The sequence below is a fragment of the Chinchilla lanigera genome, unplaced genomic scaffold, assembly GCF_000276665.1.
Source record: "Chinchilla lanigera isolate Chin_1 unplaced genomic scaffold, ChiLan1.0 scaffold00021, whole genome shotgun sequence".
In the NCBI taxonomy this organism is placed as follows: domain Eukaryota; kingdom Metazoa; phylum Chordata; class Mammalia; order Rodentia; family Chinchillidae; genus Chinchilla; species Chinchilla lanigera.
Window position 1 is genome coordinate 25,627,119 of NW_004955422.1, and position 13,156 is coordinate 25,640,274.

The 13,156-nt window shown below is 40.6% G+C and overlaps 1 protein-coding gene across 6 annotated transcripts in view; it reads right to left on the bottom strand.

Annotated features, from left to right (window-relative positions):
• Positions 1-13,156, bottom strand: part of Phf20 (PHD finger protein 20) — a 125,036-nt gene that overhangs the window by 63,608 nt on the left and 48,272 nt on the right. For 2 of the 6 annotated variants that reach the window (XM_013514071.1, XM_005384764.2), the window contains exons 5-6: positions 5,679-5,758; positions 1,109-1,496 (exon numbers count right to left, since the gene is read on the bottom strand). The exons of 1 other annotated variant lie outside the window; for it this stretch is intronic. In XM_013514071.1, the coding sequence (XP_013369525.1) occupies positions 1,109-1,496; positions 5,679-5,758 (468 nt within the window). Of the gene's footprint in view, positions 1-1,108; positions 1,497-5,678; positions 5,759-6,209; positions 6,291-13,156 lie in introns of all 6 variants that reach the window. 3 more of the 6 variants (XM_005384766.1, XM_013514072.1, XM_013514073.1) reach the window with 2 other exon arrangements.

Below are 13,156 nucleotides of genomic sequence, written 5' to 3' on the forward strand. Positions count from 1 at the left end.
GGGAAGGGGAAGGGGAAGGGGAAGGGGAAGGGGAAGGGGAAGGGAAGGAAGCTTTAAGAATACAAATTACTTAACCTATGCTGGGCCTGGTGGTGCTCACCTATGATCTTAATGCTAAGGGAGGCTTGAGACAGAAGGGTCACCATGAGTTCAAGACCAGTCTGAACTATATAATGAGACCCTAACTCAAAAAACAAAAATATATTACTTAAATGAATATATCGAAAAACATTTTAACATGTAATCACTATAAAAAACTTACTGGGGGATAGAGGTATAGTTTAGTGATAGAATACCTAATATGCACAAGGCCCCATGCTTAATCCCTAGCACAGGAAATAAAGGGGGAGTGTTTTATATATATATATATTTTTTTGGTACTAAGTATCTGAAATACAAAGTTTATTTTACACTTACAGCATTTCTCACTATGGCCTCAAACTCTACCCCTTTTAAGTTTTTTTGTTTAATGTTGAGACAGGGTCTTGCTAAGTCACTAAACTGCCCAGGCTGGGCCTGAACTTGCCATCACTCTGCCACAGCATCACAAAGTTCCCAGATTACAGGTGTGCACTATCACGCCTAACTAGAAAGCTCAATTTCAAAATGCACCGTGCTTCCCCAGCTCCAGTATTCTGGTCCCGCCTTATGGTGATCACACCTTTTGGTTTTTTTCTTTGGATTCTAGGGATTGAACCTAAGACTTCACACATTTAACATACACTCTCTCACTAAGCTACAACTATTAGTGCCTTGCCTACAACTATTTTCTTCTTTCCTCTTTCCTGTCTCATTAAAACTCTACTTCCTGTCCCAGGTTCTCTGCTTCCTACCTCAGACTTCCTTAAACTGAGGTCATTTGAATAGGCATAAGCAAAAGGCCTGAGCTCACTGGGCACTGCCATGTAAGCTGAAGTGTCTGGAGATAGTTCACCACTACGCCAGATGATCGACTCTCCAACATGCTCACCTGGATACATCCCTCTACCATAACTGTTTTCAAATCATAAGAGAAAGTCACAAACATGGAAGATTGACACAAAGCACTGTGAAAGGCTGCAGAACACCACCCTGGCACTGCTTGCTGCAGAGCCCTTGAGAAACTCACCAGCAGGAGCTATGGAAGGGGGTCTGCCTCGTTTCCTTTTTGGCTCCCTCAAGTTTTCTTGTGGACTCTTCACAATGTCATTTTCAGGTTTCTTGTCCACTTGGGTGTCTCCAGAGTACTCCCTGTCATTCTCTGAAATGTTCTCCTTATCTTCCTTCTCGTTCTTGGGAAGGTTTTTCTCAGACACCTTTCCTTTTTCAGAACAGATTAACTTTCCTTCTTTGTCAGGCTGCTTGGGTCGCTTTTCTGTCTTTAAGGCTTTATCCTCTTTGTCTTTCTTCACATTGACTGTGGCTTTTCTCTGCTCTTTAAACTTCTCTCGTTTATCAGGAGATGATGAAAGACTTTTGTGATCTGTTTCTTTAGGCCTAGCATTACCCACAATATTCTAAAATGAGCAAAATAGCGATGAAACAAACTTGTGATTACTTGCAGATACAAAATTAGGAGGCACTTTGCAAATTTATGGAAATAAGCAAAGAAAGTAAAAGGACACATGCCAGGTCACATAATGGAAAACACCACGGCAAATATCCTCCTGTACTCTGAGGTTTGAGAACCAATCCTAAACTGAAAGAAAACAACTGCCATGTTCAATTCCTTCTGAGACAGTCCAATCCCTCTTATGACAATGAGCAAACTGAGCAAATCATTAGAGAATAGTTAACAAGGACAGACAACTACCCAAGATCCTTTTCTGAAAGCAGTCTTTCTGACAGAGATGTTCTATGAAAATGTACTAATCCCCTGCACCTACCCTTAACTTTACTCTACTGACCAAGGCCTTTTTCAAAGACCTAACTCAGTTGTCCATTGAATGCTAATGTCCAGTTTTTGTGTAGAGAAAAATCTAAACTGCTAAATGGAGGTTGAACAGGAAAACGACTAAGACTGCCTATCCCACCTGTAATCACAGCACTCAGGAGGCTGATATAGTTGGATCTCAAGTTCAAGGTCAGCTTGGATTACACAGCAAGACCCTGTCTCAAAAAAAAAAAAAAAAAAAAAAAAATCGCCGAACCAGGAACCACAGGTACAAGCTGGTCTCAGCACAAGTTCCTGAAGTACTCTTGAGTTCTCTTCACTGAAAGGAAGAACTGTTTGTTGATTACTATGTTCCTAAATTATTTTAAAATACATCCTAAGAATCGTGTATGCTGGTACGACTATCTCATAAAAAGCCAGCTTTAAAAGCTCTGGAATTTCTAAAACTATAATGAAGTTTATTTCTGTAAGGAAGTACCCCTCTTCAAAGACCTAAGACAAAGCAGAGACCATGTTCACGTGGGATCCCCAGCAGAGAGCATACACCAAGCACACAGATTGTTACTGGAAGCAGAAAGGAGTACCTAAATACTTACTAAGCAAATGAAAGCTTAATTTGTCCCATAAGGAAAAATAGTAAGCAAGAAAACATTTTGTGAAGTCACAAAAACTATTTAAAAAAAACAAAAAGACATTCTCAGGAGCTATTGGCAGAAACACAAACTGTAGCTGGGTGTGGCAGCACACACTTACAATCCCAGCACTCTGGGAACATAAGGTAGAAGGAAGGAACATTCGAGCCCAGCCTGGACAATTTAGCGGGACTCTATCTCAAAACAAGAAGGGTGGCGGGGCTGGGGATATAGCTCAGTGGCATAAGTGCCTGCCTGGCAAACACAAGGTCATGAGTTAGATCCCTGGTACCGCAAAAAAAAAGAGAAGGGTGGGGGTACTTGGGATATAGTTCAGTGAGAAGGCCCCAAGCTCAATCTCCAGTACTACCAATCAATCAATCAATTAATCTTGCAATTTCCTTTCAAAAGGCAGTGTACTGGCAATTCAGGTCAAAATACTTAAAAAGTTTTATACTTTTGCCTGTAATTCCAACACTCAGGAATCAGAGGCAGGAGGATCGCTGAGAGTTCAAGGCCAACCTTGGCTATATAGTAGGTTCAAGGCCAGCCTGGACTACATAGTGAGACCTTGTCTCCCCCTCAAAAAAGTTTATAGCTTTGAACTAGAATTCTTAGAAACAGAATTTGTTAAGAGAATGACCAGACTATTCCTCTATACTTACAAATATCCCTAATGACTATTCAAGACTGGCTACACAAAGGGTAATTACATACATATTACAGTACACTACATAATTATTAAAGGTCATATTCTGGGAGTACTAAGAAGTTAGGAAAATATCATTTTGTTAAGAGAAAAAAATTACAGAACAGTAATATACCACATGACTCCAACTTTGAAAAGAAACAAGTATATACACCCACACAAATGTTTACAACAAAAAAATACAGCAAGATATTCACCAAAATATTAAGTGCAATTACACCAGATAACAGGACTATATACTTCTTATTTTCTTTATTTTTTTTTAGTGCTTTTCAGTTTCCTACAGCAAACGCAGTGCTTTTTTAAGTTCATAAAATAATTGTTATGGAAGTATGGATTATCAAAACATTTAGGACAAAGTGATTCTACAGAAAAAATTTCAATCTATTCTGATTCTCACTCTGTGTGTGTGTGTGTGTGTGTGTGTGTGTGAACTTTAAAACTGTCCATGAAAGCGATCTTTAGTCAAACCACTACCTACTCTCTTGAAAAAACAAGTCTAAGCCAGGCATGGTGGTGAATCTCTATAGGCCAAGCACTATAGGAGGTTGAGGCAGGAGGGTCACAAGTTGGTGCCAGCCAAGGCAATTAATGAGACCCTGTCTCAGAAAATAAAAAAGGATTAGCTCGGTGTGAAGGCTCTGGGTTCAGTCCCAACCAATTAAAAAAAGTCCAACTGGGGCTGGGGATTTAGCTCAGCGGCAAAAGCGCCTGCCTGGCAAGCGCAAGGTCGTGAGTTCAGTTCCCAGTACCGGAGAAAAACCAAAAAAAAAAGTCCAACTGACCCTGGTCTGTGCTTCACACCTGCCAAGAATGAGGTAAGTTAAGACACAGTCACTGGGAATTACCTGGTAATGTACCCACTCCTAGCTAAAGTACCATAAGTGCTATCAATCAATTTACTGACTTTTCTTTCTCTGGAACTCTGGCTTTCCATATAGAGAGTTTTGGATCCAATCTGCCAGTTCTAGACAAATCTGATTCATTCCATAAATGTAACACAAAAATGTCAAAATTTAAGACTAAAATAACCTTGTGCAGAGTGTCTCCCTATATGCCTGAGAGACAAATAAAAAGGAAGTATAATCAGGGCTAAAACTTTGTAATTTTGTAAATTTTCTGAAGAGGAAAACCAGCAAAGGGTAAGAACATTCTTGAGTCTACCTTTAAAGGTATATCTCAATTTTCAATGTATGTACAGAAGAATTTATGTAAATCTGCGATGAGCAGAAGAAGCATTTGATCATCTCAGGGTAAGACATAACAAGTTACAAAAGCACCAGATACTGTCCCCATCAACCACCATCCAAAGGCAAGTCTGAGTTATGACATCTCAGTAATAAAACCATTATTTTATTTCATTTCATTTTTTGTTTTTTTCAGACAGGGTCTCACTCTGTAGTTCAGGCTGGCCTTGAACTCTTGGTGATCCTCCTGCCTCAGTCTTTTGAGTGCTGGGATTGCAGGCATGTTCCCCCACAGCTGTGGACAAAACCTTTTAACTTGCTTTAATAAAACCTTATTAATTTGTGGGTTTTTTTTTTTTAACCTCTTATTAATTTGTCTCAACATCTAAAACTAACAGAGTTTTTAAAACATTAACATCCAAATTTTGGTATTCTACATGATCAGAGAAACTTCTCTAGTAACATACTATAGAAATGATCCCTGAAAGTATAGCCTTTAATATTCAAATTTTGATCTCCACTTTCTCTTTAACTATTTCATTAAAAATGAATAAGAAAAAGACTAAAGGAGAAAAAGTCATGAGGAAAATATGTAACACTTGTAGAGGACTCATATCTGCATGGACAGTGCTTTGAGTATCAAAACTCAGGCCCTACACTCGGGCAAGTACTTGAGTGCAAGGTGAACAGGCCATAAAGCCACACGAGACTCTCAAACCAGCCATGTCTAGCATATGTGGGTGCCAAATCCATGGCAAAGTAGGTCTGCAACCACTAAGTCATGGTCATGAGGAGAAAATGTGCTGTAAGTCTTCTCCACTGTTTCAACAAATTCCCTGTGATTAGTAACAGCTCTGGGGACAGGACCCAGGGGGAAAAAAGAAAGAATAGTAACCATACACTTTTGAGGAAAACTGATAAAACACAATGCTATCCTAGTACTCAGCATCTTTTTCTAAAGATTCTGTATTAAAAGGAAATGATGGGCCAGGGATATAGCTTAGTGGTGTAAGCGCCTGCCTGGCAAGCGCAAGGTCCTGAGTTTGATTCCTGGTACCAAAAAAAAATAGAAAATAAAACGAAATGATGAAAGGAGACAAATATTTATAACTTCTACAAACTTTTGTATTACTTCCTGGTGAAACTGTGTCATATGCTGGAAATAAAGACTTTCCATCATGAATGTAATGTCTTTCTTCAAGGCAAAAAAAAAAAAAAAATAAAGAGTACAATGTTAGCATTATTCATAACACAAAGCACAAAACCACATTTCTCACCTGATCTTTGGAAAAAGCTTTGACATGAATATGTTTGACAGTCTGAACTACTCCATCATAAAATTTCACAGTGTAAGTACCTAAAATTCAAGAAGATATCATGATTTTTAACTCATAGTTTCATGAAAGCAGCAACTTTTCAAAGTATAAAGACAAGGGAGATCTAACCACACAATAAATATACATGAGATAAAACAATTGTTTTAAGAAACATATTCAGGGTGGGGATGTAGCACAACAGTAGAGTACCTGCTCAGCACATGTGAGGTTTTAAGTCTGAAACCAGGCACCACTCCCCCTCAAAAAACCAAATCCGGTCATCTTATGCCCAAGGCAATGGTATGTTTGCCTTAATTTCTTAGTCAAGATGATAGTTTGCCTTTTATTTACGTAACTCAAAAATCCATCCAAAAAACTTTTTATGATGCATCATTAAAATAAAAATAATTTGCAAATTGAGGTCAAGATCAAAGCACAATATTGTTACAACAAGTAAGAATGTTAGGAAAAGTCGGGCATGGTGGCACATACCTATAATCCGAGCACTGGGAAGGCTGAAGCAGGACTGCTAAAAGTTCAAGGCCACCCTGAGCTGCACAGTGGAAGAGCAGCCTAGAGTACAAAGTAAGACCCTGTCTCAAAAATCAACAACAAAAAGCTGGGCATAGTGGTGCACACCTGTAATCCGAGTACTCAGGCGGCTAAGGCAGGAAGATCACCTTGAGTTTGAGGCCACCCTGGGCTACATGATCAGTTCAAGGCCAGTCTGAACTACATAGTGAGACCCTGTCTCCAAAAGAAAAAAAAAATGTGAGGAAATGCATGCTTATTTCTTTCTTCCTTGGTCAATCACTAACTTATTATATGTAATCTTTATTTTCAGAATTTGAGGGCAGTAGTATCTTTTTTTTGGAAAGTTTTATCAGAAATAAGGAAAGGAGGATAGCTCCTGGGGTGGCCGTTTTATTTTTCTTTCTTTTAGACAGGGTCTCACTAAATTGCTACATTGCCCAGGCTGAACTTGAGCTTATGATCCTCCTGCCGCAGGCTCTGTGGGTGCTGGGATTACAAAGTGTACCACTATACCTGGTGGGAGCAATAATACGGTTTTAAACTTTAAAAGGTCTCCGAAAGGTATCATTTGCTGACATTCCATTAACCTCAAAACTGATATAAATTATCTATATGTTATAATATTTTAAAATAGAGGCCACCAAAATACTAAATGTTGCCGTATTGTCAGTTGTTTCCCTACTAGAAGAAATTATTCAATAAGGGTCATTACACCCTACTCAAAAAAACTGAAGTTAGAATCCTCGATAATCTCCCCCCTTTTCTGATGCTGGAGATTTAACCCAGGGCCTCCCTCATGCTAAACCTGAGCTCTACCACTGTGCTACACCCACCCCCCAAATAATCTTATCTTCCCAAATAATCCTCCAACTACAAAAGATTTCATTGCACCCAAACCACAGCTTTCAAACGTTTGCATTTTAGAAATAATCTGTGCTCCTTTTTCTTTATTCTTTTTTTGTCCCAAGAATCTTTAAAAAAAGAATCACAATTAGACTTGTCACGATTACTGATGAACCACTGATAATCATGTAATGGTTTACCACTGGTAAACATAGTTCAATTCTCAAAACCAATTTTCCATCTAATAAAAACCCCTGAGAGATGGGAGCAGAAGGATATAACAAGGAAGTTAAGACCTCCTGGTTAACTATCTGCTATCTTGCTATCTATCTATCTGTCTGACAGGATCTCAGTAGGTAGCCCAGGTTGGCCTCGAACAAGCAGTGATCCTACTGCCCCAGATTCCCAAGTACTGGAAGCACAAGTATAAGCTACCACACCTGGCTCTTTTTCTTTCCGCTTTTTCTTTGTTTTTTTTTTTCTCTAGGGAGAGAGACATAAGGTCCCACTATGTTGCCCAAGCTAGCTCAGAATTCCTGGACTAAGAAAACCCCTCCTCACTCACACCCATCACCTCCACTCCAAAAAAAGAACTCCTGGGCTCAACGGTTCTTTGTGCTTCAATCTTCCAAGAAGCTCAGAGTACAAGCATATGCCACCATACCTGGCTTTTTTTTTTGTCCTTTTTGAGACAGGGTCTCACTATGCTGTCCTTGAGCTCACTTTGTTCAGGCTGGCCTTGAACTCACTTTGTAGCCCAGGCTGGTCTCAAACTCGCAACAATCCTACTGCCTCAGCCTCCCATGTACTGGATTACAGGCGTGTGCCACATCATCCAACTTCATACCTGGCTTTTACCCGCTTCTTATACACTCTCTTCCCACACCACCTCTCCTCCAGCCCTAAAAACAGGGCCTTGTCAATGGCGGGCCCCCTCTACTAAGTCTAAACACCTGTCTTTTCTAGTATTCAAAGTCCAACATATACTGAACCAAATTATTCTGTAAGCCTATTTCTCTTTACCAGCATCAAATACCAATTCTAAACAACTTGCTACTTGCTACCCTGTGAAACTGCCTATAACATTTCCATCTCCACTATTTTTTTTAAACCAGTGCTGGGGTCTGAACCCAGGACCTTGCACATGCCAGGAAAGCACTCCACCATCAAGCTTCATCCCCAACTCCATCTCTATATCCTTATCAAAGTGCTTTCTTGCCTAGAATATGCACTTGTTGATGGTCAACTCAAGTGACCACAACAGCTCAGTAAAAGGTTCCTGGCTACCTAGCTACTGGCACTTTCCTCCGCTCTTAACTTTTAAGACATGCATTTGGCACCTGGTCTTCAGAGCTTCCCAGTTAGTTCTACCTTCATATATATGGATCATAATTTAAAGAAAGGCTCTTCAAGGCCAGACACCAGATCTCACATCAGTTGCTTCCTCACATAGTACCCAGCTTACAGTAGACCAGTGCTTCTCAAAGTGTATCCAACAGCCTGAGCAATCCTGGGAACTTTTCAGAAATTCAAGTTACCAGCCCCACCTCAAATGCACCAGAAAGCCTGAGACTATGTGCTTAACAAGTACATAACATGTTTTAACAAGTCCTCCAGGTGATTATGATACACAAGCATGGCAAAATCTGAGAACCACAGCCACAGACAATTTGTAATTACCTACTGACCTTTTATTCCTGGGTATTAAAAAAAAGAGGCGCATTTATCACAAATGTTACCCATATAGAAAGAAACTGGCTGGCAAGCAGGATTTCAGGATATATACTTAGGCTTGGTGGAGTAAAACACCAGCAATGCAACAGCAGACTATGCTAAGGGAGGCCTAAAGATGAAAACGTAAGCCATTCTCACATAAGGTAGCTTAACAATGACTTTCAACAAAGATATGGGTTCCTGTCTTTTCCTGGCTATGCTGTGAGAGTGCTAGCAAGCAAGAGAGTAAATAAGCAAGCTAGAGCATTCTAAACAGACCCCTCTCAAGCAAAATCTGTCATTTTTACAGACACTTCCAACAATCTAAAGGACAATATTAAGTACCACCTGTGTGCAAAATTTTCAGCTAGTTGGAGTTAACTTTGAAGCTTACTCCTTTTGATGAAAGAACCCCAAGTTCCACAGTAAGTCTAAGACAGAGTTAGTATTACAACTCAAGCTTTCCTACTAACCTCTGACAGTTCTCCCATCATTTCACATTGCCTACTGTCCAAGCCACTCAGCTGAAGTTGAAGCCACAATATCAAATGCCACTCACACTGACCCAAACTATGGTCACTGGTGTTCAGGGGCCACTTTCCTTCGATATTAATATCCTGGTCCTCACCCTTTTTTATTCCAAAGGACAAGGTATCATCTTGAACTTCCTCCCCTAATCATGCAGAACACAACCTAATTTGAATACATCAGAAGAAAACAAGGTAACAATGGCCTAGGTCTACTTCTGGAGAGAATTCCAAAACCTTCTTTCATGGTTTCATGTTATCACTAAAAGAGTATCTTCCCGTGGGATTCTTCCATGGTGGCTGATAACAAAGCTCTCCTGTGGCCATAGACAACATCTAGCATGTAAGTAACATAAGTCAAAATAAGTGCGTCATTGGTTGGGGATGTCATTCAGTGGGAGATGCAAGGCCATGTGTTCAATCTCCATCACCAAAGAAAATTCTACATCCTGTTTTACCTCCTCTAATTTGCCTCCTTCAGAAAGCTTAAAAAAAAAAAAAAAGAAGCTTCTGTCCTTACTCATGCCAGGTGAAACAAAGCTTCCACACCTTGCCCCTCTAACTACTAGGAACTCAGCATATCAAACAATCTGAGAGTGGTCAGGAATAGCTACAGGGGGAGGAAAACAGAACTAGAGATATGTGGTAAGCTTAACTCCTCAAGGAAACAGGAATACACGGGTGCCTTTGGACTGGACAGATTTCTGTTGCTCTTGAACCTGCCACAGCTAGGACTCTAAGACCCCTTCTCTATCCCATTCATTCACCAAGATTCAGAGAATTCAAAAGCCATAGAGGAGAGGCTCAAATTCTTCATGCATGGGTTCCCAAAGGGCTGGGTTTCAGATGTGTCCCATGGGGTGATCAGAGGGATATACACATGACTGCAGCTCACTCTCGTCCCCCTTACATCTTTTCTTCTGAGCAATTTTATATATTGGGCTTATGACACTGTAGGGAAAGCAATTTAGGATGCCCTACAGACCTTCAGTGAGCTCTACCCATTTATGTGATTTGTCACTTGAAGCAGTTTCTCCTTGAGCTTAGTTTGTCATCTATAATAACCTTTCCACATTTCTATCAGGACTATGTCAAATAAGGCATAAAAATTACTTAGTAAAGCTGAGCTAAGTCCCCAGCACCAGCTCCCCTTTTCTTTTGGTTTTTTTCCAGTTCCAGGAATCAAACTCACGACCTCGCGCTTGCCAGGCAGGCGCTGGGCCACTGAGCTAAATTCCCAGCCCCCTTGTTTTTGTTTTTTTTTTTAGTAAGTAAAGGGTCTGTCACAGAGCAAGGGATCAAAAAGTGATCACCATCCACACACTAACTTTGTTTTTTGTTTTTTTGTTTTTTATTTATTTGGTTTGGTTTTTGAGACAAGGTCTTGGTATGTAGTTCAAGGTGGTGTGGAACTCACTCTGTAGCCCAGGTTGGTCTTGAACTCCTTTCCTAGGCACTCCTCTAGCCTCACCCACAATTTACTTTGAAAGGGAAGTACTAATCCTTCCCCACCAACACATGATAAAAAATTGGGTGTAAGGGCCCATGCCTGTAATCCCAGTACTCTGGGAAGCTGAGGCAGGAGGACTGCAAACTCAGGATGGGCAACCTGGAGACTTAAGACCCTGTCTCAAAAATGTAAAAAAAAAAAAAAAAAAAAAAAATGGAAGAGGTAGAATTGGGGAGCTGGGGGTAGAGTTCTTTGCTAAAATCCTAGATTGAATCCTCAGCACCATGGAAGACTCTGGGGTAGGCAGGGTAGCACCTGCATATGTGGGCCTAGATCTTCCTTTCATCTCTGGGCAAAACTATTCACAAGCTGCTTCCCCACCATTCAAATGTAGGATCAGTTGTAGCATGAGGGAAAAAAAATAGTAACTGCTACAGCCAGAGATTCTATAAGTAAAACCATTTGCACAGCAACTCCTGTTATAAACACAAACTTTAGGCACTGGCCCAAAAGGACTGAACTGGAGGCCGAGGAGAACACATGACCCAAAAATTTTTAGGAAGAAGAATCTGATTCATCTGCTCACTCATGTTAAAGTACCACAGACCAACACTAATCAACAATCCCCCATTTTGTCACAAGTTAACTTGCAATTTCTCCAGAGAGAATGCCTTGCAGGGCAAAACAGTCCTTTATGAGAGGGCACAGAGCCCTGACAGACAAGTGGCTCTGGTTTCCCCCAGGTAAGAAGGGCTGAGGGTCGACTCACCAGAGATGGCTTCCAAACAAAGACTCCCTGTAAGCACAAACCCATGTTTTACTCCAACACAGACTGAGGGTGTAACAAGGACAGAAACTGTGGGTGCTTTCATACTAAGTAAGGCTGTAAATGAGGCTTACTTGCCAGGACCAAAGAATCATCACAGGTGAAAAGAGCAAAATAACACTGCATTGCCCTTCCTATTTTCCAAGTGCTAAAGCTGTAAGAAACTCAACTTGTTATTTAGTTCTGATTCAATTATGCTACATTCCCTACAGCCTATAGCCAGTGCTCCCCTACTCTGGCCAGAATCCCACACCTTGAGCATAACCACCAAGGAGACTAAGAGAAGCAAGAAAATCAGCCCAAAGATGAATATCACTTCATTATCCCCAGCCTACTCCTAGCATGACTAAGCCATTTACAGGAGGTAACAGAGGAACCACACCAGCAGAGCTCTTCCTCTCAGCATCAAGCTATGGTGACCTTTTCTACTGACAAAACTAAAGCAGGGCAGAGAATTTCAGAGAAGGACTTAAAAGACTATCCAATGTTACAGCTCTCAATCCCACAAATACCAGAATGAAACATAAGTAGAAAATGCCCACCAGGCCAGGCGTGGTGGCACATGCCTGTAATCCCAGTACTTGGGAGGCTGAGACAGGAGGATCCTTATGAGTTTGAGATCAGCCTGGGCTACAAAGTGAGCTCAAGGCCACCCTGAAATGCATAGCAAGACCCTGTCTCAAAAAGACCAAAAAAAAAAAAAAAGAAAGAAAGAAAATAAGGATCATAAATCACCAATAAATAAGGATAAAATCTAATCACAAATATAGCACCTAACCATCACTGTCTTGGACTGGTGATGTAGCTAAGCAATAGAGTGCTTGCCAAGCATATGCAAGGATCTGGGTTCCATCTCCAACAACAAGGGGGGGTTGGGCACGGATTCAGGCACAGACCAGAGCTCCCACAAAGACCAGCTTTCACCACTCACACTGTAGCTATCACACCCCCCACCCTGTCCCACTAACTTCCCCATTCAGGATTTCCCTGCTCCCATCCTCTCCTCACACTTCCAATTAATTTCAATAACGAGCAAGGTTGGCATCACAATACAGAACTTTGGCCTAAGGATTTCAGGTAAAGCAGTTTTGGAAAAAATTTCCACTCATTCTTTTCATGTCCTTCAATTAACTAAAATTCACTGGACAGAATTTGGAGTTTATGGAACCAATACAGTATGGTGCCAAATGGTCACTTTAGGAACAACCACAACCTCAAGACTCATAATTTTAGCTCATAAAGGAACTATAACTGAAAATTTTTTCTTTTAATTTGTAAAGCTCTGATTGCCCCAGTTTAAAAAGGTTTTTTGTTGTTGTTGTCATTGTTGTTGTTGTTGTTTTTGGGTTTTTTTTTTTTGAGACAGGGTCTCACTATGTAGTTCAAGATGACCCTGAACTCATTACGCAGCCCAGGCTGGCCTCAAACTCACCTTGATCCTCCAGCCTAAGCCTCCTGAGTGCTAGAACTGGGACTACAGGTGTGTACCACCATGTCTGGCCTTAAAAGCCATTTTTTTTTTTTTTTTTTTTTTTTTTCTCTGGTA